General features: G+C 41.7%; 2 protein-coding genes across 3 annotated transcripts in view; one reads left to right on the forward strand and one right to left on the reverse strand.

Moving 5' to 3' along the window:
• Dnal1 (dynein axonemal light chain 1) overlaps nt 1–23057 on the reverse strand; it is a 59365-nt gene that overhangs the window by 12685 nt on the left and 23623 nt on the right. For both annotated transcript variants that reach the window (XM_045154250.1, XM_045154251.1), the window contains exons 4-5: nt 17688–17743; nt 9421–9476 (exon numbers count right to left, since the gene is read on the reverse strand). In XM_045154250.1, the coding sequence (XP_045010185.1) occupies nt 9421–9476; nt 17688–17743 (112 nt within the window). The remainder of the gene's footprint in view (nt 1–9420; nt 9477–17687; nt 17744–23057) is intronic.
• Nucleotides 15214–15715, forward strand: LOC123462114 (40S ribosomal protein S25-like). Its single transcript, XM_045154252.1, has one exon. It carries the CDS (start codon nt 15271–15273, stop codon nt 15646–15648), a length of 378 nt encoding a protein of 125 aa, XP_045010187.1. The 5' UTR covers nt 15214–15270; the 3' UTR covers nt 15649–15715.

A 23057-nucleotide genomic window follows, 5' to 3' on the forward strand; every position in this document is an offset into this window, starting at 1 on the left:
GCTAGAGAGAGAGACCCTACCTCAAAAAAAAAGGGGGGGAGGCTGGAGGGATGGCTTAGCACTTAAAGTGTTTGCCTGCAAAGCTGAAGGATTCAGGTTCGATTCCCAGGACCCATGGTAGCCAGATGCACAAGGAGACACATGTGTCTGGAGTTCGTTTGCAGTGGCTGGAAGCCCTGGCATGCCCATTCTCTCTCTCTCCCTCCCTCTTTCTCTGTCAAATAAATGAAAATAAGTAAAATATTTTAAAAAAAAGAAAGAAAGAGAAAAAGGTTGAAAGTTAAAAGCATTTTATATTTTAAGTGTCCATATGCCACTTTTCCATAGTTCACCATTAGCATTTTGATACACTTGTCCTATCATATCTATTAGTCACCTTACTACCTGTGGTGGTTTGATTCAGTGTCCCCCATAAACCTAGGTATTCTGAATGCTAGGCTCCCAGCTGATGGTGATTTGGGAATTAACATCTCGAAGCAGTGCCTTGTTGGGGGTGGATTTTATGGGTATTATAGCCAGTGTCCCCTTGCCAGTGTTTGACACACTCTCCTGTTGTTGTTGATCTCCTGATGTTGGCCAGGGGGTGAAGCCCACCCTCTGCTCCTGCTATGGTTTTCCCCTGCCATCATGGAGCTTCCCCTCAAGTCTATAAGCCAAAATAAATCTTTTTTTTCCCCACAAGCTGCTCTTGGTCAGGTGATTTCTGCCAACAATGCGTCCTGACTGCAACACTATCCCATTCATCAATTCATCCCTTCAGTTTCATATACAAAACACAGTTTCAAATGCTTGGTCTCTCTATTAAAGCATAAAGATTATATTATACTGCCCCTTAATTTTTTGCTGACCTAGAATTCACAGTGTAGTCTCAAGCTGGCCTTGAACTCATGGCAATCCTCCTACCTCTGCCTCTCAAGTGCTGGGATTAAAGAACTGTGCCACCATAGCCAGCTTGTGGGTTTTTTTTTTTTTTTTTTCAGTTTTTATTTTTGGTTGCATTTTGTTTTTAGGTAGGTCTCACTCTAGCCCAGCCTGACCTGGAACTCACACTGTAGTTCCACATTGGCCTCAAACTCATAGCAATCCTCCTACCTCTGCCTCCTGAGTGATGGGATAAAAGTTTATACCATCACACCCAGCAAATTTTATTTTATTTTAATTAATTTATTTATTTTGGGGTTTTTGAGGTAGGGTCTCACTCTAGCCCAGGCTGACCTGGAAATCACTATGTAGTCTCAGGGTGACCTCAAACTCACAGTGATCCTCCTATCTCTGCCTCCCAAGTGCTGGGACTAAAGGCGTGCGCCACCATGCCCAGCTAAATTTTATTTCTTAACACTTATTTATTTGAGAAAGAGAAAATGGGTGTGCCAGGCCTCCTGCCACTGCAAACTCTAGAAACATGCATCACTTTGTGCATCTGGCTTTACGTAGGTACCAGGGAACTGAACCCAGGCCATCAGGCTTTGCTTGCAAGCATCTTGAACTGCTGAGCCATTTCTCCAGCTCCCTCCTTATTTTAAATATAATCAATGGTTGTACAAATGTTTTTAGTTATAGACAGTACATAAATATCAGGTTTATTTCTTTGAAATGAAGTACTAGGCATGGTTAGATGCTCAATATTATTCTTTTTACCCTCCCCCAATTTTCATCAATATGGTGATGTCTAGGTGGTCCCAAGTTTAAGACTAGGCAACTGTCCCTTTAAAGGCTATGTAGGCTGGTCATGGTGGTGCACATGTTTAATCTGATCCCTCTGGAAGCAGAGGTAAGAGGATCATCATGAGTTTGAGGCCACCCTAAGACTACAGAGTGAATTCCAGGTCAGTCTGGGCTAGAGCGAGACCCTACCTTGAAACCCCCTCCCCCTAAAAAAAGGCTATGTAGAAAATAAATGCACCTGAATTTAGATCCTTAATGCATTTTCCATAATAGTGGAACAGGGGAAACGTCAAAAATGGGATAGCTTAGAGGGGAAGACAGGGAGGAGACTAACAATGGTACCAACATGGCTGTATACACACTGTGTACATAACTAATAAAAAAAAAAAGGGATAGATTGAGAAAGCTCTGAGTGTCATCTCAATGCCCAGGTTTCATCTTAGTTTCAACTCTCCAAGTAGAAAAAAAAAACAATATTCAAAGCTGAAAATTTGTTTCTTGTTTTTAGTTTTTTGCCTGTGTTTGTGTATGTATGGTGTTCATGCATGTTCATATGTATACAGGTGTACCTATATATGCAGATACATGTGTATGTATGTGTGCATACATGTGGAAGTCAGAGGTCAATGTTGGGTATCTTCCTCTATTCCTCTCCACCTTCCCCCCACCCCCAAGGCAGGGTTTACTCTAGCCCAGGTTGACCTGGAACTCACTCTGTAGTTCCAGGCTGGCCTCAAACTCACAGCGATATTCTACCTCTTCTTCCCAAGTGCTTGGATTAAAGGCATCTGCCACCATGCCCGGCCACCTTATTTTGAGATAAGGTTTCTTACTAAACCTGGATCTCACCAATTCTGCTAGACAAACTAGCCAACCAGCCCCAAGATCCTTCTGTCTCTACCAGTATGGGGATTACAGGTGGACATGATTTATGCCCGGCATTTTTATGTGGGTTTTGGGGATCCCAGCTCAAGTCTTGCTTGCAGAACAAACAGTACCAGCTAAAGCCATCTCCCAGCCCTTAAAGGAAAAGTTTTCATCAGTCTATCTTGGTATTATTAGAAATATGTGACTTAACCAAGCTCTGTAGACTAGAATTCTGACATCTTCTCTCAAAGTATCTAATTATTATATCACAAATGTCTTTTGGAGGCAGGGAATCAGTCTTTAAGTAACATAAACTTCGTTACATATATTTTCACGGTCCTAGATCCCCACTGTGCTCATGTCTTTAATTTATAAGGCATCAGAGCAGATAAAATACTCAAGAAATAGTGATGAGAAAATTTAGTCCTGAGCTTCACTGGAGCTCAGTTGTGGAACTTGGGCTTAGTGTGCATTGGGCCCTGGATCACATTATGGATACTGAAATACAGTGTTTGCCCTATGAACAGTATCATGTTGGAGGTTATAGAAGTGGGAAGGCTTTATGCTGTGAAACCTCTCAACTTGAGACCTCATAAAATAACAGATTATCATTATAGTTTGAATTGTATAAAGTAATGAATTCAGACCAGTCATGGTAGTGCATGCCTTTAACCCCAGCACTCAGGAGGCAGAGATAAGAAGATCACTGTGAGTTTGAGCCTAAGACTGCATAGTAAATTCCAGGTCAGCCTGGGCTGCAAGACCCTACCTCAGAAAACAAAACAAAACAAAAGTAATGAAATCAGATAACAAAATATTATGCAGGAAACTTCAGAAAATGTGATTTGTGATATCTAAATATTGTCTGTTTTATACATAGTAGTTAAAGAAAAATTACCTCATTCTTCATGGCAACAAAAACTATAAATTACTCATACATACATACATTTTTCTTCAAGAACTAGACAAAGCCTTATAGGAATTAAAGCTAGACAATTCTACTGAAGAACAAAACTAAACAAAACTCCTTCCATAAGAACAGATTCAGGCTGGAGAGATGGCTTAGTGGTAAGGCACTTACCTGTGAAGCCTAAAGACCCAGGTTTGATTCCCCAGTGCCCATGCAAGCCAGATATACAAGGTAGCACATGCATCTAGGATTCATTTGCAGTGGCTGGAGGCTCTGGCATGCCCATTCTCTCCCTGTATCTGCCTCTCTCTTTCTCTCTCTCAATAATAAATAAAACATTAAAAAAAGATTTATTGTGCTTGGTAAGGTGGCACATGCCTTTAATCCCAGCACTCAGAAGGCAGAGGTAGGAGGATCTCCATGAGTTCAAGGCCACCCTGAGACTACATAGTGAATTCCAGGTCAGTATGAGCTAGGGTGAGGCCCTACCTTGAAAAACAAAAACAAAACAAAAGATTCATTGCTATAAACATGTAAATTCTCTCCAAAGCAACCTACAAACTGACTTCTAAAAAGAATTTATATTTATTTTATTTTTTTCTCAATTTTTATTAACATTTGCCATGATTATAAAAAATATCCCATGGTAATAGCCTCCCTCCCCCAACTTTCCCCTTTGTAATTCCATTCTCCATCATATCCCCTCCCCATATCAATCAGTCTCTCTTTTATTTTGATGTCATGATCTTTTCCTCCTCTTATGATGGTCTTGTGTAGGTAGTGTCCGGCACTATGAGGTCATGGATATCGAGGCCATTTTATGTCTGGAGGAAGCATATTGTAAGGAGTCCTACCCTTCCTTTGGCTCTTACATTCTTTCCTCCACCTCAAGAATTTACATTTATGAATGTGATAAAATTATTCTAAAATTTATTCAACGAGAAAATGCCCAAGCACTCACATCAACAGCTGGAGGTGGGTGTGGCCACACATGTCTAAAACCCCAGTCCCATGGTGGGGGGTGGAGACTGAAAAATCTCTGGGGCTGAATAGTCAGCCAGTTTTATTGAAAGTATCCAAAATATTTGCCTGACATTCTCCTTTGTCTTCTATACCACACAGGAGGCTGTGTATCTGTGTGCGTGCGCGCGCACATACACACACACACACATATGCATACATCATACACACATCACACCACAATACTACATATGCACAAACATACATATATATGTATATATAGAATTGAAATGCACAGAATTGGTATGAGGAAAGAGGAAATCTCACACATTACTGGTAGTCATAACAAACTGTGACAAACTTTCCAAAGGGCAACTTGATAATATGTCACAAAAACCTTTTGGCTCCCAGTACCAGAAATTTGTTACAACCCATGTTGAACTGTTCATCAGAGATGAACAAGGTCCCCAAAACAAGACAGGCTTCTGTCCAAGCACTTGATTACCTGCCTAAAGTGAAAACACCACATGCTGTTGAGGCAGAACATCAAGAGATCCCGCTGAATCTGGAAGGAAACCAGCTCCCAGATGGTTAGCCTGTACAGCACTGAAAAGTGCTACATGAGCTTCTGGGGGAAAACAGCCAACAATGTTGTGAGCAAGCAGGGTACCCTGCTTTATGAAAGCAAACATCCTGACAAGATGTACACACCTGTACAATAGTGGCACACAGCCTAGGTGGGTAACCAATGGCTCCCTGACTGGCTAAGAGTTCAGCTCAGTGGAAAGGAACTCAGAGCCAGAACTGGGAACCAAGACAGAATCCTTTGGAGACCAAGATTATGGAGTCCAGTGAGAAGCTGCCACTAGTCTTTGACCAAAAGAGAGGTTACACCCATCAAAATCTCTCTCAATTAACAATGCTTATCCCCTTAAACCTATACTGATCTCACTTTCCACTGGAGAATCAGTTCTTTTTCTATTTTTCTTTTGCATAAGACAACCAAAATCTACCAAGAAGATAAGAATAAAGGGCTGATTCCCTATCAGCAGAAGAACCACCCCTATCAGAACAGCCAGGGCCCAGGCGAGACCACAGGGAACTGGGAGATAAGCAGGAGCGCTGCTTCCACCGCGTGCCTGACAACCTGCGCCAGGGTGATGGAGACACTGAGGACACTCAGAACGCACCAAGGCAGAGATCCAGAAGCTGCTGAGAGCCCAACACTAAAGCAGGCTTAAAGCACACCCACCACGGCTCAGGGAATTTTGTGGAAGAAGAGATGGAAAGAAGGCAAGAACTACAGGATGGGAGGGAATATCCAGAGGCACTGTTCCCCCTCCTCACAATAACTGACAGCTGTTCTCACAAACCATAACACACAACCCTACGGTGAACACCAAAAATGCCACTAAGGAGGGCCCTCAGTGGAGTGAGGGCAGGGAGGAGGGGAATGATGGTACTAGCACATGATGTATCTACGTAAAGTTTCTATTTAATTAAAAAAAAAAAGGGCTGGAGAAACGGCATAGTGGTTACGTGCTTGCCTGTGAAGCCTAAGGACCCTGGTTTGAGGCTTGAATCTCCAGGACCCACGTTAGCCAGATGCACAAGGGGGCACATGCATCTGGATTTCGTTTGCAGTGGCTGGAGGCCCTGGCGTGCCCATTCTCTCTCTGTCTGCCTCCTTCTCTCTCTGTCACCCTCAAATAAATAAATAAGAATTTAAAAAAACAAAAAAATTTTTTAAAAAACCACCTTTTGAGCCAGGTGTGGTGGCACACATCTGTAATCCCAGCACTTGGGAGGCAGAGGTAGGAGGATCACAGTGAGTTCAATGCCACCCTGAGACTGCATAGTGAATTATAAATCAGCCTGGACTAGAGTGTCAGCTGTGGTGGGTTGACTCAGGCGTCCCCATAAACTTGAGTGTTCTGAATGCAAGTTCCCAGCTGATGTAGATTTGTATTGTTGGGGGCGGGCTTATGGGTGTCATAGCCAGTGTCCCCTTGCCAGTGTCTGGCACACTCTCCTGTTGCTATTGTCCACCTTATGTTTGCCAGGGGGTGATCACCCTCTGCTCATGCCATCATTTTCCCCTGACATCATGGAGCCTCCCCTCGAGCCTGTAAACCAAAATAAACCTCTTTTTCCCATAAACTGCTCTTGGCTGGGTGACTTCTACCAGCAATGTGAACCCGACTGTAACATCAGCCTACCTCAAAACCCACCCCTCCAAAAAAAAACAAACAACACTTTTTGACCTAGAAATCCCATGTCAAGGCATTTATCCAAGAATTATTCAGGGATATATGCAATAATAAAGCTAAAAGGAAAGCCAGGTGTGATGGCGCATGCCTTTAATCCCAGCACTTGGGAGGCAAAGGTAGGATTGCTGTGAGTTCAAGACCAGCCTAAGACTACATAGTGAATTCCAGATCAGCCTGGGCTAGAGAAAGGCCTGACCTCAAAAAAACAAAATAAATAAATAAATAGACAAATAAATGCAGCTAGAAGGAAATCTGAAGCAACACCGAGTATAATAACCCCAAACATGAAATAAGCTAAATGACTTATAAGCAATTTTAAAAAATTATGTTACAAAAATAAAATAGAAAGTTGGGCTGGAGAAATGGCTCTGCAGTTAAAGGCACTTGCTTGCAAAGTCTAAGGGTCCAGGTTCGATTCCCCAGTACCCATGTAAAGCCAGATGTACAAAGTGATACATGCGTCTGGAGTTCATTTGTGGTAGCAAAAGCCCTTGGCACACCCACCCTTTCTCTTCCTCTTTCTGCTTGCAAATAGACAAATCAATAAAAATAGGGGCTGGAGAAATGGCTTAGCAGTTAAGGTGCTTGCCTGCAAAGCCAAAGGACCCAGGTTCAATTCCTCAGGATTCACGTAAGCCAGATGCAGAAGGGATGCATGTGGCTAGAGTTTGTTTGCAGTGGCTGGAGGCCCTGGAGTGCCCATTCTTTCTCTGTCAGTCTCCAATATCTACCTCTCTCTCTTTCTCTCCTAGCAAATAAATAAATAAATAAAATAATAAAATAAAGCTTTTTTAAAAAATAAGAATAATAGAATGTTACACTGTCATTTAAAAGGGATATGACTGGGGGTCTGGGGAGATGGTTCAGTATATAACAGCACTTACTGCACTGAGAGGGCCTGATTTATCCTGAGTTTGATTCCCAAGTACCCATGTAAAGGCTAGGTATGGTCATGCATGCCTGTAAGCTCCAGTCCTGTTGGGAGCAGATACTGGCTAGTCTATTGAAAATGGCAGACAAGGTTTAGTGAGACTGTCTCAAGGAAACATGCAGGTGAGCAATAGAGGAGGACATCCAACATTCTCCTCCAGCCTCTGTTTGCATGTGACAGGGGAAGCACACACACGTGTATACCACACCACAAACAGTACACACATACATGATCAAAGGACATGACTAGGCAGGGGTATACAATGGTAGAGTGTTTGCCCTTGGCATGCATGAAGTTCTAGGTTCTAGGTTTGATACCCAGTACTGCAAAAAAAGAAGTGGGGCTGGGCGTGGTGGCGCACACCTTTAATCCCAGCACTCAGGAGGCAGAGGTAGGAGGATGGCTATGAGTTCAAGGCCAGCCTAAGATTATATAGAGAATTCCAGGACAGTTTGGGCTAGAATAAGACTCTACCTCGAAAAACAAAACAAAACAAAAAAAGCGGGGAACGTATTCTGAAAGTTATTTTGTTTATTTTGTTAATGATTTGCAAACACACAGAGAGAATGAACGAATATGGGCATGCCAAGGCCTACTGCCACTGCAAATGAGTTTGAGCACATGTGCCACTTTGTGCATTTGGCTTTACGTGGGTGCTAGGTAATCAAACCCAGACCATCAGGTTCTACAAGCAAACACCTTTAACTGAGCCACCTCTCTAGCCCCTTATTTTTTATTACTATTATTATTATTATTATTTGGTTTCTCGAGGTAGGGCCTCACTACAGCATAGGATGACCTGGAATTCACTATGTAATCGCAGGGTGGCCTCGAACTCATGACGATCCTCCTACCTCTCCCTCCTGAGTACTGGGATTAAAGGCATGCGCCACCATGCCCGGTCCCCTTATTTATTACTATATGGTGCCAGAATTCAATCAAGGGCTTCCTGTATGCTAGGCAAACATTCTAATTTAGTTACATCCCAAGCCCTTGCCTTCCTTATGTGCCTCATTATTCTTCATTACCATCTCAACTACAATTAATTACCTTTTAGCATATCTCCCATGACTATAACATAAGGTCTATGGGAGTTAAGGTAATTTTAGAGTCTGCCATGTTTCTAGTGCCTGAACCACTGGCTGGCTGAGAATACATATTCAGGAAATATAGCAAGTGAGTCAGATGAATTATTAACATGAAAAATGATCTTATGTATTAAGTTAAAGAGGAGATACAAACCAGTATGCATAGTACAATTTCACTTTACATACTCATTGAAGAATTAAAAAAATAAAAGAGGTAAAGCAAAATGTTAGCAGTGTTAAACTTGTCAGTACTTCATAGATACTTCTTAGATTCTACTATGGAAGGCACATTATTATTATTAGTTTTAGATTTTTTGAGGCAGGGTACCATTGTAGCACAGGCTGATCTAGAACTCACTCTGTAGCCCAAGGCTGGTCTTGAATTCACACAACCCTCCTAACTTAGCCTCCCAAGTGATAGGATTAAAGGCATGCCTCATTACATGAAGGAATCATTATTTTTACAATAAGAAAAAAAAAGGTGTGTTTCTTTTAAAAGTGATAAATAAGACGGGAGTAGAGAGATGGCTTACCAGTTATACGAACTTGCTTGCAAAGCCTGATAGCCCAGGTTTGATTTCCCAGCACCCATGTAAAGCCAGATGCACAAAGTAATGCAATGTGTCTGGATTTTGTATGCAGTGGCAAGAGACCTGGCATGCCCATACTCTCTCAAATAAATAAAAATATTTAAAAAGTAAATAAAAAGTTATAAAAAATGCAACCTACCAGTCCATTTAAATTCTTTATGTTGTTTCTTCCTAAAGATAATATCCTCAAGTTTTCTGTAGTGGAAAGAAAGCATTTTGTTTATGAGAATACTATACAAATATTAGACATTTACTATAATAAAGCTTTAGCTACATTTTATAGAACATCTATATATAATGAGTGAAAAAGCTACACTATAAAAGTAGATAATCAAATAAACATCATCTAAGGTAAAAACTACACTATAATTTCACATCATAGTAATATTAAACTTAAAACTGACTAATTGGGCTGGAAGGATAGCTTAGCAGTTAAGGCATATGACCACAAAGCCAAAAGACCCAGGTTTGATTCTCCAGGACCCATATAAGCCAGGTACACAAGGCGGCATGTGCATCTGGTGTTTGTTTGCAGTGGCTGGAGGCCCTAGCACACTCATTCTCTCACTCTCTCAAATAAATAAAAATTTTAAAACTAGATAATTACTTGGAATGCGTGGTCATAAATTGCTGGCTATGGAAACATTACAAGGATAAAAGAGAACAGGGCTGAAGAGAAGGCTTAGTGGCTAAGGATCCCGGTTCAACTCTCCAGGTCCCATGTAAGCCAGATGCGCATGGTGACACATGCGTCTGGAGTTCGTTTGCAGTGGCTAGAGGCCCTGGCACGCCCATTCTCACTCTCTCTCTGTGTCGCTAATACACAAAAATAAACATCTTTGCCAGGCATGGTGGCACACGCCTTTAATCCCAGCACTCGGAAGGCAGAAGTAGGAAGATCACCATGAGTTTGAGGCCACCCTGAGACTACAGAGTGAATTCCAGGTCAGCCTGGCCTAGAGTGAAACCCTATCTAAAAAAAAAAAAAAAAAAAAAAAATTAATTGTAAGCTTGGCCACATATACATCTCAAATATAAATGAAGACATATTAAAAACACTCCCATGAAGCCGGGCATGGTGGCACAAGTCTTTAATCCCAGCACTTGGGAGGCAGAAGTTAAGAGGATTACTATGGGTTTGAGGCCATCCTGGGACTACATACAGACTGAGTTCCAGGTCAGCCTGAGCTAGAGAGAGACCCTACCTAGAAAAAGCAAACAAACAAACAAATTAAAAATAAAAATAAGGCTTCTAGCTAATGGCAGTTATTGGTTGCAGGAGGAGGAGTCATTCTCATCAGTGGTATAGCCACTAGTAAAAAGGTTCAATGGAAGGGGGATAAGGAAAGAATGAGGGGAAGCCAGAAATGGTGGCACATACCTTTAATCCCAGCACTGAGGTAAGAGAATAACTATAAAAAATAATTAAAAAAAGATACCTGAGTTTTGAGACCAGATGCATGTGCCATCTGTGCATCTGTGCATTGTGCATCTGGCTTTACATGGGTCCTGGGGAACTGAACCTGAGTCCTTTGGTTTTGCAGGCAAGAGCCTTAACTGCTAAGCCATCTATTCAACCATCTCTACAGCCTCTAATTTTCTTCCTTTCTTTCTCTCTCTCTCTTTTTCTTTCTTTCTTTTCTATTATTTTGAGGTAGGGTTGGGTCTTGCTCTGGCCCAGGCTGACCTGGAATTCACTATATAATCTCAGGGTGGCCTTGAATTCATGGCAATCCTTCTACCTTTGCCTCCCAAGTCCTGGGATTAAAGGTATGCGCCACCATGCCACCTTTTTTTTTTTTTTTTTTGAGATAGTCTCACACTGTAGACCAGGCTGGCCTAGAACTCAATATGTAGCCAAGGCTAGTCATGAACACTCTGCAATCCTCTTACCTCAGCCTTTTAAATGCTTGGATTACAGATAAGAGCCACCACAACCAGCTAAAGTTAGTTTTTCTTTTTCTTTTTTTTTTTTTTTTTTTGAGGTAGAGTCTTGCTCTAGCCCAGGCTGACCTGGAATTCACTATGTACTGTCAGGTTGGCCTTGAACTCATGGCAATCCTCCTATCTCTGCCTCTCGAATACTGGGATTAAAGGTATGCACCACAATGCCTGACCCCACTATTTATTTTTATTTTTATTTTTTTTGGTTTTTCAAGGTAGGGTCTCACTCTAGCTTAGGCTGACCTGGAATTCACTATATAGTCTCAGAGTGGCCTTGAATTCATGGCGATCATACCTCTGCCTCCCAAGTGCTAGGATTAAAGGTGTGCGCCACCATACCCAGCTTATTTTTTAAATTTTGACACAGGGTCTCATTTTCTCTAATAAATAAAGTATTTTTTAAGAGAGAGAGAAGAACCAGATAGAAAGATAGATAGAATGGGCGCATCACAGCCTCCAGCCACTGCAAACAAACTCCAGATACATGCACCACCTTGTGCGTCTGGCTTATTTGGGTCCTGGGGTCTGTAGGCTTTGCAGGCAAACGTTTTAACCACTAAGGCATTGCTCCAGCCCTAATAAAATATTTTTAAAAACAGATCTCTACAGCTGGGACAATGGCTTAGCAGTTAAGGCATTTGCCTACAAAGCCAAAGGACCTAGTTCAAGTTCCCAGAACCCACATAAGCCAGATGCACAAGGTGGCACATGCACCGGTAGTTTGTTTGTAGAAATTGGAGGTCCTGGCGTGTCTATTCATTTCTCTCTCTCTCTTTCCCAAATAAACAAATAAAAACAAAATAAAAATATTTGAGACTTCCGGTTAAGATGGTGATGTAGGAACCACGCCAAAGCAGCCTAGGAGAGAAAAAGCCAAAAAAAAAACCCAGCAAAATATACTCTTCTACTAAAAAGTGAGGTGTATGAGAAATTACCAACAGCAGCAGAGAGGTAGGAGAGATCCCAGGCACACAGAGCCCACACAGGCAGGCAGAAGCGGCTCCAGCAGTGGCGGCACCAGGTCTGCGGGGCCACAGCTGCCAGGCTCGGCTTGAGCCACAGGAAAAGCCATGTGAGGGGATTTTCACTCACATCGGAGCTCCTTGCAAACTCAAGAAACGTAAAGGGAGAACAGCAGCAACGGAGGAACAGATTACGAGGTAGAGGATCACGTGGACCAGCGGGAGAACAAGAGCCACCATCCTCAGCCTCCCCTCCCCTACCGCCAGTGAAAGTGCCTGCAAGCACCAGAGACCAGTGGAAGGGAACACACAGCACCCAGCACTAGCAGCCAGAGCAGCGATCCAACAACCCAGCCAGTCTACCTGAACCCACAATGCACCAAAGAGGGACTCAAGCAGGAGCGCAGTATAACTGAGACCAAAATCACCCCAAAAGGTAACTGGGATTACACCAGGTCATTACCCACCAAATAAGCCTGGTCTATAGGCCAGAACCAGAAGCGCTAATTGCACCTTCCATATCAGGATATATTATATGTTAAATCTGATGGATTGTTGGATTTGCCATTCTTAAATAAGCTATATTTTGGGCTTGTTATTTGTTGCTTCTTGATTTATAGTGGCTTTGTTTCCTCTTCTTCTGTTGTTCATTAGGGAAGGGTCTCACTTGGTCACAAGCTGACTTGGAACCCTCAACAGACCAGAAATCTTACGTCCTTATTGACAGGATTAAGGGTTTGAGGCACCACACACCTAAGGGACAGTGACTTTGTTAGAGGATATGGTTGTCATAATACCTACTCTTGCATAAATACTCTGTGCTGTTTTTATTGAATGTGTACATTGTTTAGTTAAATTTTAGAATCTGCCTGTATTTTGTTCCACTCAGCCTACTTAAATACTTTCATAGCAGACAAACCCAACATCTAGGGTCATTTTTGTAGATACTCTGAGAGTCTTGAGAGCCATACTTAGCACCTTAAACTCCTACCCTGAAGATATATAACACCAGATTGGTTGATACAACTAATAATACTGCAGCTAACTTGAAAATCCAAGCATTAAATTAATCCAAGATGTAAAAATATATACATTACAACAAAAGAAACACCAAAAATCAAGACAATATAAATCCACCAAAAAATTATTAATGCATCAGAAATGACCTCCAGTAAGAATGAGTTAGAGGAAATGCCTGAAAAAGATTTCAAAAGAATCATTATTAATATGCTCAAAGAAGTTAAAGAGGAAATCAAAGGAATCAAAGAAGACACAGGACACCAATTTAATGAAATAAAGAGGTCAATACAAGACATAAACAAGGAAATAGAAATAATAAAGAAAAAACAGTGAGAATTGCTAGCAATGAAGAACACAGTTAATGAAATAAAAAACTCTGTAGAAAATCTCACCAGACTGGCACAAAAACAGACATGTAGATCAGTGGAACAGAATAGAGGACCCAGATGTAAGCCCAAGTAGCTATAGCCACCTGATATTCGATAAAAATGCCAAAAATACTCATTGGAGAAGATACAGCCTCTTCAGCAAATGGTGTTTTGAAAATTGGATATATATCTGCAGAAGGATGAAAATAGATTCTTCTCTCTCGCCATGCACAAGAATTAAGTCCAAATGGATTAAAGACCTTAACATCAGACCGGAAACTCTGAAACTGCTAGAGGAAAAAGTAGGGGAAACCCTTCAACATATTGGTCTTGGCAAAGACTTTCTGAATACAACCCCAATTGCTCAGGCAATAAAACCACAGATTAACCACTGGGACCTAATGAAATTACAAAGATTTTGCACTGCAAAGGACACAGTGAAAAAAGCAAAGAGGCAACCTACAGAATGGGAAAAAATCTTCACCAGCTATATATCTGATAAAGGATTAATATCTAGGATATACAAAGAACTCAAAAAGTTAAATAATAAGGAATCAAACAAGCCAATCAAAAAATGGGCTATGGAGCTAAATAGAGAGTTCTCAAAGGAAGAAATACAAATGGCATATAAGCATCTAAAAAAAATGTTCTACGTCACTAGTCATCAGGGAAATGCAGATTAAAACTACATTGAGATTCTATCTCACTCCTGTCAGATTGGCCACCATCATGAAAACAAATGATCATAAATGTTGGCGGGGATGTGGAAAAAAAGGAACCCTTCTGCACTGCTGGTGGGAATGCAATCTGGTCCAGCCATTGTGGAAAACAGTGTGGAGGTTCCTAAAACAGCTAGAGATTGATCTACCATATGACCCAGCTATAGCACTCCTAGGCATATATCCAAAGGACTCATCTCATTTCCTTAGAAGTACGTGCTCAACCATGTTTATTGCTGCTCAATTTATAATAGCTGGGAAATGGAACCAGCCTAGATGTCCCTCAACAGATGAGTGGATAATGAAGATGTGGCACATTTATACAATGGAGTTCTACTCAGCGGTAAAGAAAAATGAAGTTATGAAATTTGCAGAAAAATGGATGGACCTGGAAAGTATTATACTAAGTGAGGTAACCCAGACCCAGAAAGCCAAGCGCCACATGTTCTCTCTCATATGTGGATCCTAGCTACAGATGACTGGGCTTCTGCGTGAGAATGAAAATACTTAGTAGCAGAGGCCAGTAAGTTAAAAAGGAGACATAAAGGGTAGAGAAAGAAAGGGAGGAGGATACTTAATAGGTTGATATTGTATATATGTAATTACAATGATTGTAATGGGGAGGTAATATGATGGAGAATGGAATTTCAAATGGGAAAGTGTGGGGGTGGGGAGGGAGGGAATTACCATGGGATATATTTTATAATCATGGAAAATGTTAATAAAAACTAAAAAAAAAAAAAAAGCTCACCAGTAGAATGGATGAAGGACAGAATATCTAAGCTAGAAGACCAGGTGGCAGATATAATACAGTCCAACAAAGAGAAAGACAAACTAATAGGAAAGTATGAACGGGAATTTCAAAATATTTGGGACACTCTGAAGAGATCAAACATAAGAATACAGGGTATAGCTTCCTTTTTCTCCGACATCTTAGCGAAGCCGCAGTGGTCGCAGCGGCTCTCCAAGCTTCGCCATGCCGCCCAAGGACGACAAGAAGAAGAAAGACGCCGGGAAGTCGGCTAAGAAAGACAAAGACCCAGTAAACAAGTCTGGGGGCAAGGCCAAAAAGAAGAAGTGGTCCAAAGGCAAAGTTCGGGACAAGCTCAACAACCTAGTCCTGTTTGACAAAGCTACGTACGACAAACTCTGTAAAGAAGTTCCCAACTATAAGCTTATTACCCCTGCTGTGGTCTCTGAGAGACTGAAGATCCGCGGTTCCCTGGCCAGGGCAGCCCTTCAGGAGCTCCTTAGTAAAGGACTTATCAAACTGGTTTCAAAGCACAGAACTCAAGTGATTTACACCAGAAATACCAAGGGTGGAGATGCCCCCGCTGCTGGTGAAGATGCATGAACAGGTTCAACTCAACTGACTGTACATTTGGAAAAATAAAATTTATTAAGTCAAAAAAAAAAAAAAAGAATACAGGGTATAGTAGAAGGAGAAGAATTTCACTCCATAGTAGACATTTTCAACAAAATCATAGAAGAAAATTTCTCCCAAATTGGGAAAGAGGTGCCAATGCAGATACAGGAATCCTTTAGAACACCAACCAGACAAAACCTGGAAAGAATCTCTCCTCACCATATTACTACCAAACATACAAACCAAAGGAAAAAATATTGAAAGCAGGTAGAGAGAAAAATCAAGTTACCACTGGGCGTGGTGGCACACGGCTTTAATCCCAGCACTTGGGAGGCAGAGGTGGGAGGATCGCTGTGAATTCAAGGCCACCCTGAGACTCCATAGTGAATTCCAGGTCAGCCTGGACTACAGTGAGACCCTACCTCAAAAAAACAAAAATAAAAAAATAAAAAATAAAATCAAGTTACCTACAAAGCCAAATCCATCAGGACCACAGCAGATTACTCAACACAAACTTTAAAACCCAGAAGGGCTTGGAGTGATGTATTCCAAGTTCTGAAAGATAACAACTGTCAACCAAGGTTACTTTATCTTACAAAGCTATCCATTCAAACAGATGGAGAAATAAGGACATTCCACAACAAAAGCAGGCTAAAGAAATACTTGAAAAAAAACCCAGCTCTACAGAAAATACTTGAAAGAATCCTCCATGCTGAAGAGTAAAGGAAAGGTGGAGGGAGGGCTAATCAAAATCTAAGAGGATATAAATAAATCATATGAAAACCTACTTTTTTGGACAATGGAACCCTCAGCAGCCATAGATCATTGCTAGAAAAATTTCAGTGCCAGGGATGGGATACCTTCCAGTGAGTTGTTGGCAAGGGAGGTCCCTGATGCCCCCAAAACATTATAGGCCATTGCCGAGGCCCTTGGTTTCCCACCAGGAATAGATGGCACGCCTGTCATGGTGGAAACCAAATGCCCTCTAATTGGACTGAAGGCTCGCTCCATGGGAGGGAATACATCCCTGATACTGAAAACTTAAAGCAGGGGTAGTCATGAGCTCTAGAGGTGTAACGTCTACTCCTGTCTGACTAAATGTATATACTGTGCTCATCAAACTGCCCAGTAAGCACTTCTCTTCTCTTAATGTTCATACCCATATATTAATGCTACTCTCACTTTTGGTAGAGAATCTTCTTTTTTTCAGATGGCAGTGACCTTGGAACAACTCAGAAAACATCATCTGGAGTTTCTCTGCAGTGGCTAGAGATCTTGGTATGCCCATTATTTCTGCCCCTCTCTCTATCTCAAATAAATCAATAAAATATCCAGGCCTCATATTATCTCTAATCATCTTCTTCTCTTTTGTTTCTTTGAGGTAGGGTCTTGCTCTAGCCCAAGTTGACAAAGAATTCACTATCTAGTCTCAGGGTGACCTCAAACTCATGGCAATTCCCCTACCTCTGCCTCCTGAGTGCTGAAATCAAAGGTATGCTATACTATGCCCAGCTATGTTTTTTTAAAATTTATTTGCAAGCAGAGACAGAGAGAATGGGCCTATCCAGGACTTCTGCCACTGCAAACAAACTCCAGATGCATGTGACACTTTGTGTATCTGGCTACTGGGGCATAGAACCTAGGTTGTTAGGCTTTGCACACAAGCACCTCAACTGCTGAACTGTCACTTCAGCCTTGTTTCTAATTTTTTTTTTTTTTTTGGATTTTTCAGGGTAGGGTCTCACTCTAGCTCAGGCTGACCTGGAATTCACTATGTTCTCAGGGTGGCCTCTAACTCACAGTGATCCTCCTACCTCTACCTCCTGAGGCTGGGATGCCTGGCTCTAATCTCTTATTTTTCTCTGGATAACCAAACTTAAGACATGTGGTTTACATATTCTGTCTGTCATCTGACAACTACTGTGGTTAAAAACAGGTGCCAGCTTCTAGAATTACACAGTGTCTCTGGAATGTTTATTCATATAAATAGGAAATCCAAGAACCATTTGCTACAATGGACCACTTACTTAAGCCATTCAGGTTGGCGATCTTTTCAATGCAGTTTGTAGACATTGAAAGCTTCCTTAAAAAAAAAAAAACAGAAAACCTTGGATTAATATGAAAAATGTATATGGTGCATCAGATACTCTTCCCTAGCAGTAATGCCTAGGCAAAATAACATTTAATTCATGTTTCTGTTATATACTGAATCCTTTTCTCCCTTCAGTCATAAAATTCATTCCTTCATTTTGAAATCTTTTTTCTCTGTGATTATAAAAGTTAATATACAGGCTGGGTGTGCTGGTGCACATCTTTAATCCAGCACTTGGGAGGCAGAGACAGGAGGATCACCGTGAGTTCAAGGCCACCCTGAGAATACAGAGTGAATTCCAGGTAAGCCTGGACTACAGTGAAACCCTACCTTGAACAACCGCCCCCAAAAAAATCCCGGCACTCGGGAGGCAGAAGTAGGAAGACTGCTGTGAGTTCGAGGCCACCCTGAGACTGCATAGTGAATTCCAGGTCAGCCTGAGCTAGAGTGAAACCCTACCTCAAAAAACACCCCAAAACAAAACAAAAAGTTAATATACACTCATTATAGAAAATTTAAAAAAAAAAACTTTTGAGGACAATTTGATGTTATTTACTAATTTTTTGTTTTTTTAGTTTTTCGAGGTAGGGTCTCCTTCTAGCTCAGGCTGACTTGGAATCTGCTATGTAGTCTCAGGATGGCCTCAAACTCACAGCGATCCTCCTACCTCTGCCTCCTGAGTGCTGGGATTAAAGGCGTGTGTCACCATGCCTAGCTACTAATTTTTTCTGTTGAAATTTTAATGCTTGTGTTCTTTGAGTCAGTATTTCAGTCTTCTAAAGTATTATTATTATTCACTTTTTTTTCTTTTTTAGGGGGTTTTCGAGGTAAGGTCTTGCTCTAGCCCAGGCTGTCCTGGAATTCACTATGTAGTCTTAGGCTGGCCTCAAACTCACAGTGACCCCCTACCTTGGCCTCCCATTTGCTGGGATTGAAGGCTCGCCACCACCCCTGGCTATTCCCATTTTATAAATGAAATTGGGACATAGAGATATTAAGCAATTCCCAATAATACAAAGCTATAAAGTGGCAGAGCCAAAATTAAAACCCAGGTAATTTTGATTCTAGAACATGTATCTTACCCTTATGATTTGACCTGAAGAGGAATTATTCATTTTTTTTATCTGCTTGAAAAAGCAAAAACAATGACGGTATAAATAACTGGCAAGTAACTGGAGAAAGCCGTATACTTCTAGTCATTCCCCGACTCTGAGCCCCATCAGTGGAAAGTGAAGTGCTTTTAACTCTAAAGACGTAGCTGGAAAACAATGGTTTTCTTTTTTTTTTTTTAAAGGGAGGGTCTTGCTCTAGCCCAGGCTGACCTGGAATTTACTGTGTAGTCTCAAGGCTGGCCTCGAACTCTCAGTGATCCTCTATCTGTGCCTCCTGAGTACTGGAATTAAAGGTGGGTACCACCATGCTTAGCTTTAAATAATTTTTTAATTCTTGCTTAGGCAGTGTGCCCCAAGATTGGTATCTAAGATGCTCTAGTATTGAGTACAGAGCCTTCTCAAATTTGATTTCTTCTGAGGTGGCTTTATGATAAAAAATTTTTTGATCACTTTGAAATCATGTTTGAAGCCCCCCACCCGAAGAAAAAACCAAGGTAGACTTTTATGTAATACAGTGTTCTTTCACCACAAAGAAAAAATTGCAGAGTAACTCTGCTTGCTTTTCCCTTTAATCTCAAATACAAATATCAGTGTAATAGGTTCACAAGAATCACCCAACTTGCTTGTTATAAATATAGATTCATAGGTTTCATTAGTAGACGTTGTGCTGCTAATGCAGTTAGGATAAGAGGCTGGAGAGATTGGTCAACAGTTAGAGACACCTGCCTGCAAAGCCTGACAGCACAGGGCCGATTCCCCAGTACCTGCATAAAACCAGATGCACAACGCAGCATATATTTGCAGTTCATTTACAGTGGCAAGAGGCCTTGATGTGCACAATTTTCTTTTTCTCTCCTCTTTCTCTCTCCTTGCAAAGAAATAATAAATATATTTATTTATTTGAGAGAAAGAAAATGGGTATACCAGGGCCTCCAGTCACTGCAAATGAACTCAAGATGCATGAGCTACCTTGTGCATCTGGCTTATGTAGGTCCTGGGGAGTCAAACCTAGGTCCTTTGGCTTTGCAGGAAGCACCTTAAATGCTATGCCATTTCTCTAGCCTCTAATTTTCTTTACTTTTCTTTCTTTAAAAAAAAAATTTGGGGGCTGGAGAGATGGCTTAGCGGTTAAGCGCTTGCCTGTGAAGCCTAAGGACCCCGGTTTGAGGCTCGGTTCCCCAGGTCCCACATTAGCCAGATGCACAAGGGGGCGCACACGTCTGGAGTTTGTTTGCAGAGGCTGGAAACCCTGGAGCGCCCATTCTCTCTCTCTCCTTCTATCTGTCTTTCTCTCTGTGTCTGTCGCTGTCAAATAAATAAATAAAAATTAAAAAAAAATTTGTTGTTTATTTTTATTTATTTTGTGAGAGTGACAGACAGAGAAAGAAGGAGATAGATAGAGAATGGGCACGCCAGGGCCTCCAGCCACTGAAAATGAACTCCAAACGCATGCACCCCTTTGTGCATCTGGCTTATGTGGGTCCTGGGAAATCAAGCCTTGAACAGGGGTCCTTAGGCTTCACAGGCAAGCGCTTAACTGCTGAGCCACCTCTCCAGACCTCTTTTCTTTTTTTTGAGATAGTTTCACACTGTAGGTCAGGCTGGGCTAGAAGATTCCTAACCAGTGTATAGTGATGTAGCTACTAAACAGACCTGTGAGTAGTGAGTCGTCACATACTATTCATCTAAACTGATTTGGCTATACTTTGCCTATTGATGGACTCATTCCATTTGTAAATTTTTATACATCAAAAAGCCTTGAATTAACTAGGCTGTCCATTAACTACCTCTGAAAAAGTGGCATCTTTTAACATTTCACAGCATTAAAAAGTTTATACAAGGCTGGAGAGACGGCTTAGCAGTAAGATGCTTGCCTGCAAAGCCAAAGGACCCAGATTCAATTCCCCAGGGCCCACTGTAAGTCAAATGCACAAGGTAGTATATGCATCTAGAGTTCGTTCACGGTGGCTGGAGGTCCTGGCACACTCATTCTCTCTCTCTGTCTCTTTCTCTCTCTCTCAAACAAATAAATAAAAAATTTAAAAAGCTTATGCATTAGGTAGCTTCCCAAAATACTCTCTATAAGATGGCACGAGCAGACAGTTCTTCAATTTTTTAAAAAATTTTTATTTATTTGAGAGCGACAGAGAGAAAGAGGCGGGGGGAGGAGGTAGAGAATGGGCGCGCCAGGGTCTCCAGCCACTGTAAAGGAACTCCAGATGCATTCGCCCCCTTGTGTATCTGGCTAATGTGGGTCCTGGGGAATTGAGCCTTGAACCGGGGTCCTTAGGCTTCACAGGCAAGCGCGTAACCACTAAGCCGTCTCTCCAGCCCAGAGCAGACAGTTCTTAATCCCACCCACATTCACCCAGTCACATTTTTGAGTACATGTTGCTATAGACCTGGGACTAAGACAAAGGATTCCTAACCACCAACATAGATTTCTTACTGTGACAGCCCATCTTCTTGGCTATAGTGCCATGTGCTAATGAAAACACAAAGCAACTGTTCCACATACAAATTGGCATTAGAGACTTTGCAAGTGGTTATTTTAAAAAACATATTTATTTATTTGAGAGGGGGGAAAAAAGAGGCAAAGAGAAAGAGAGGGAGGGAGGGGAAGGGACACGCCAGGGCCTCTAGCTACTACAAACAAACTCCAGATGCATGTGCCACCTTGTGCATCAGGCTTTACATGAGTACTAGAGACTCAAGCCTGGGTCCTCTATTGGCCTTGCTGGCAAGCACCTTAGCCACTAAGCCATCTCCTCAGCCCTGCAGATGGTTATCTTTAAGTTAAAAGAAAAACATTTTATTTTTAAGCTGGGTTTGGTGGCGCATGCCTTTAATCCCAGCACTCGGGAGGTAGAGGTAGGAGGATCGCCATGAGTTCGAGGGCACCCTGAGTGAATTCCAGGTCAACCTGGGCTAGAGTGAAACCCCTACCTCAAAAACCAATATGTATATATAATTAGAGGGAGAATGCGCACATCAGGGCCTCTAGCCACTGCAAACAAACTCCAGACACATGAACCACCTTGTGCATTTAGCTTTAGGTAGGTTCTGGGGAAGAGAACCTTAGGCAAGTAACTGAAACACTAAACCATCTTTCTAGCCCTGTTTTTTAAGTTTTCAAGAAAGGGTATCTCTTAGGTTCCAGTAAGTAAACATATTTTTTTAAGATTTTTTGTTTATTTTTATTTATTTGAGAGTGACAGAGAGAGAGAGAAAGAGGCAGAGAGAAAGAGAATGGGTGTGCCAGGGCCTCCAGCCACTGCAAACGGACTCCAGACATGTGTGCCCCTTGGCATCCAGATAAAGTAGGTCCTGGGGAATTGAGCCTCAAACCAGGGTCCTTAGGCTTCACAGGCAAGCAATTAACCGCTAAGCCATATCTCCAGCCCTAAATATGGTTTTAACTTTAGTGGATAATTTTATGAAAGTAGTAAAATTTCAATTTTATTTTATTATTTTACTACTATACTCGAGACTGAATTCAAGGCCTTTCTCATATGCTAGGAAAGCACTCTTCTACTGAGCTATATGCTTAGCAATTTTTATTTTTAATTTTTTATATTGAGACAGAGTCTAGATAAGTTCCCCAGGCTATCCTTGAACTCACTATTCTCCTTTCTTGGTCTCCAAAGTAGCTTAGATTTCAGGTGTGTACCCCTACAACCAACCTAAAATATAGTAGAGTATACAGGGTAATAATTTGTTGTTATTTAGCTTCTCCCTAAAGACTAGGAAATGTCTATCTCCAAACATTTTATAAAAACTACAGAAAAACACTGTTGCAGTTACCGCTGCAATGCTGGACAGACATCTGACCAGAAGGAGCTTATGGGAGGAAAATGCTTATTCCAAGCTTTCAGAATGTAGGGGAAACACCAATGGTGGAAGAAGATGGCTCACTTCCATAGATCCAAGTAGAAAGACACTACAAACACCCACCAAACACAAACAGCCAGAGCACCAACTCCTCTGAACACACATGAAGACGCCACTTAAGATCTATCCCCTGTGTCACAGCTCTTCCCCAGGAGGGCTCTGCCCACTGGAGACCCAAAGTTGCAAGCTCAATCTTAATAAAAATACCCAAGTCAGCTAGGTGTGGTGGTGCACGCCTTTAATCCCAGCACTCTGGAGGCAGACAGCGGTAGGAGGATTGCCATGAGTTCGAGGCCAGTCTG

Source organism: Jaculus jaculus, chromosome 7, assembly GCF_020740685.1.
Source record: "Jaculus jaculus isolate mJacJac1 chromosome 7, mJacJac1.mat.Y.cur, whole genome shotgun sequence".
Taxonomy (NCBI): domain Eukaryota; kingdom Metazoa; phylum Chordata; class Mammalia; order Rodentia; family Dipodidae; genus Jaculus; species Jaculus jaculus.

Bases quoted from the DNA above. Each gene is read 5' to 3' on its own strand.
- LOC123462114 (XM_045154252.1), top strand. From the start codon at position 15,271: ATGCCGCCCAAGGACGACAAGAAGAAGAAAGACGCCGGGAAGTCGGCT.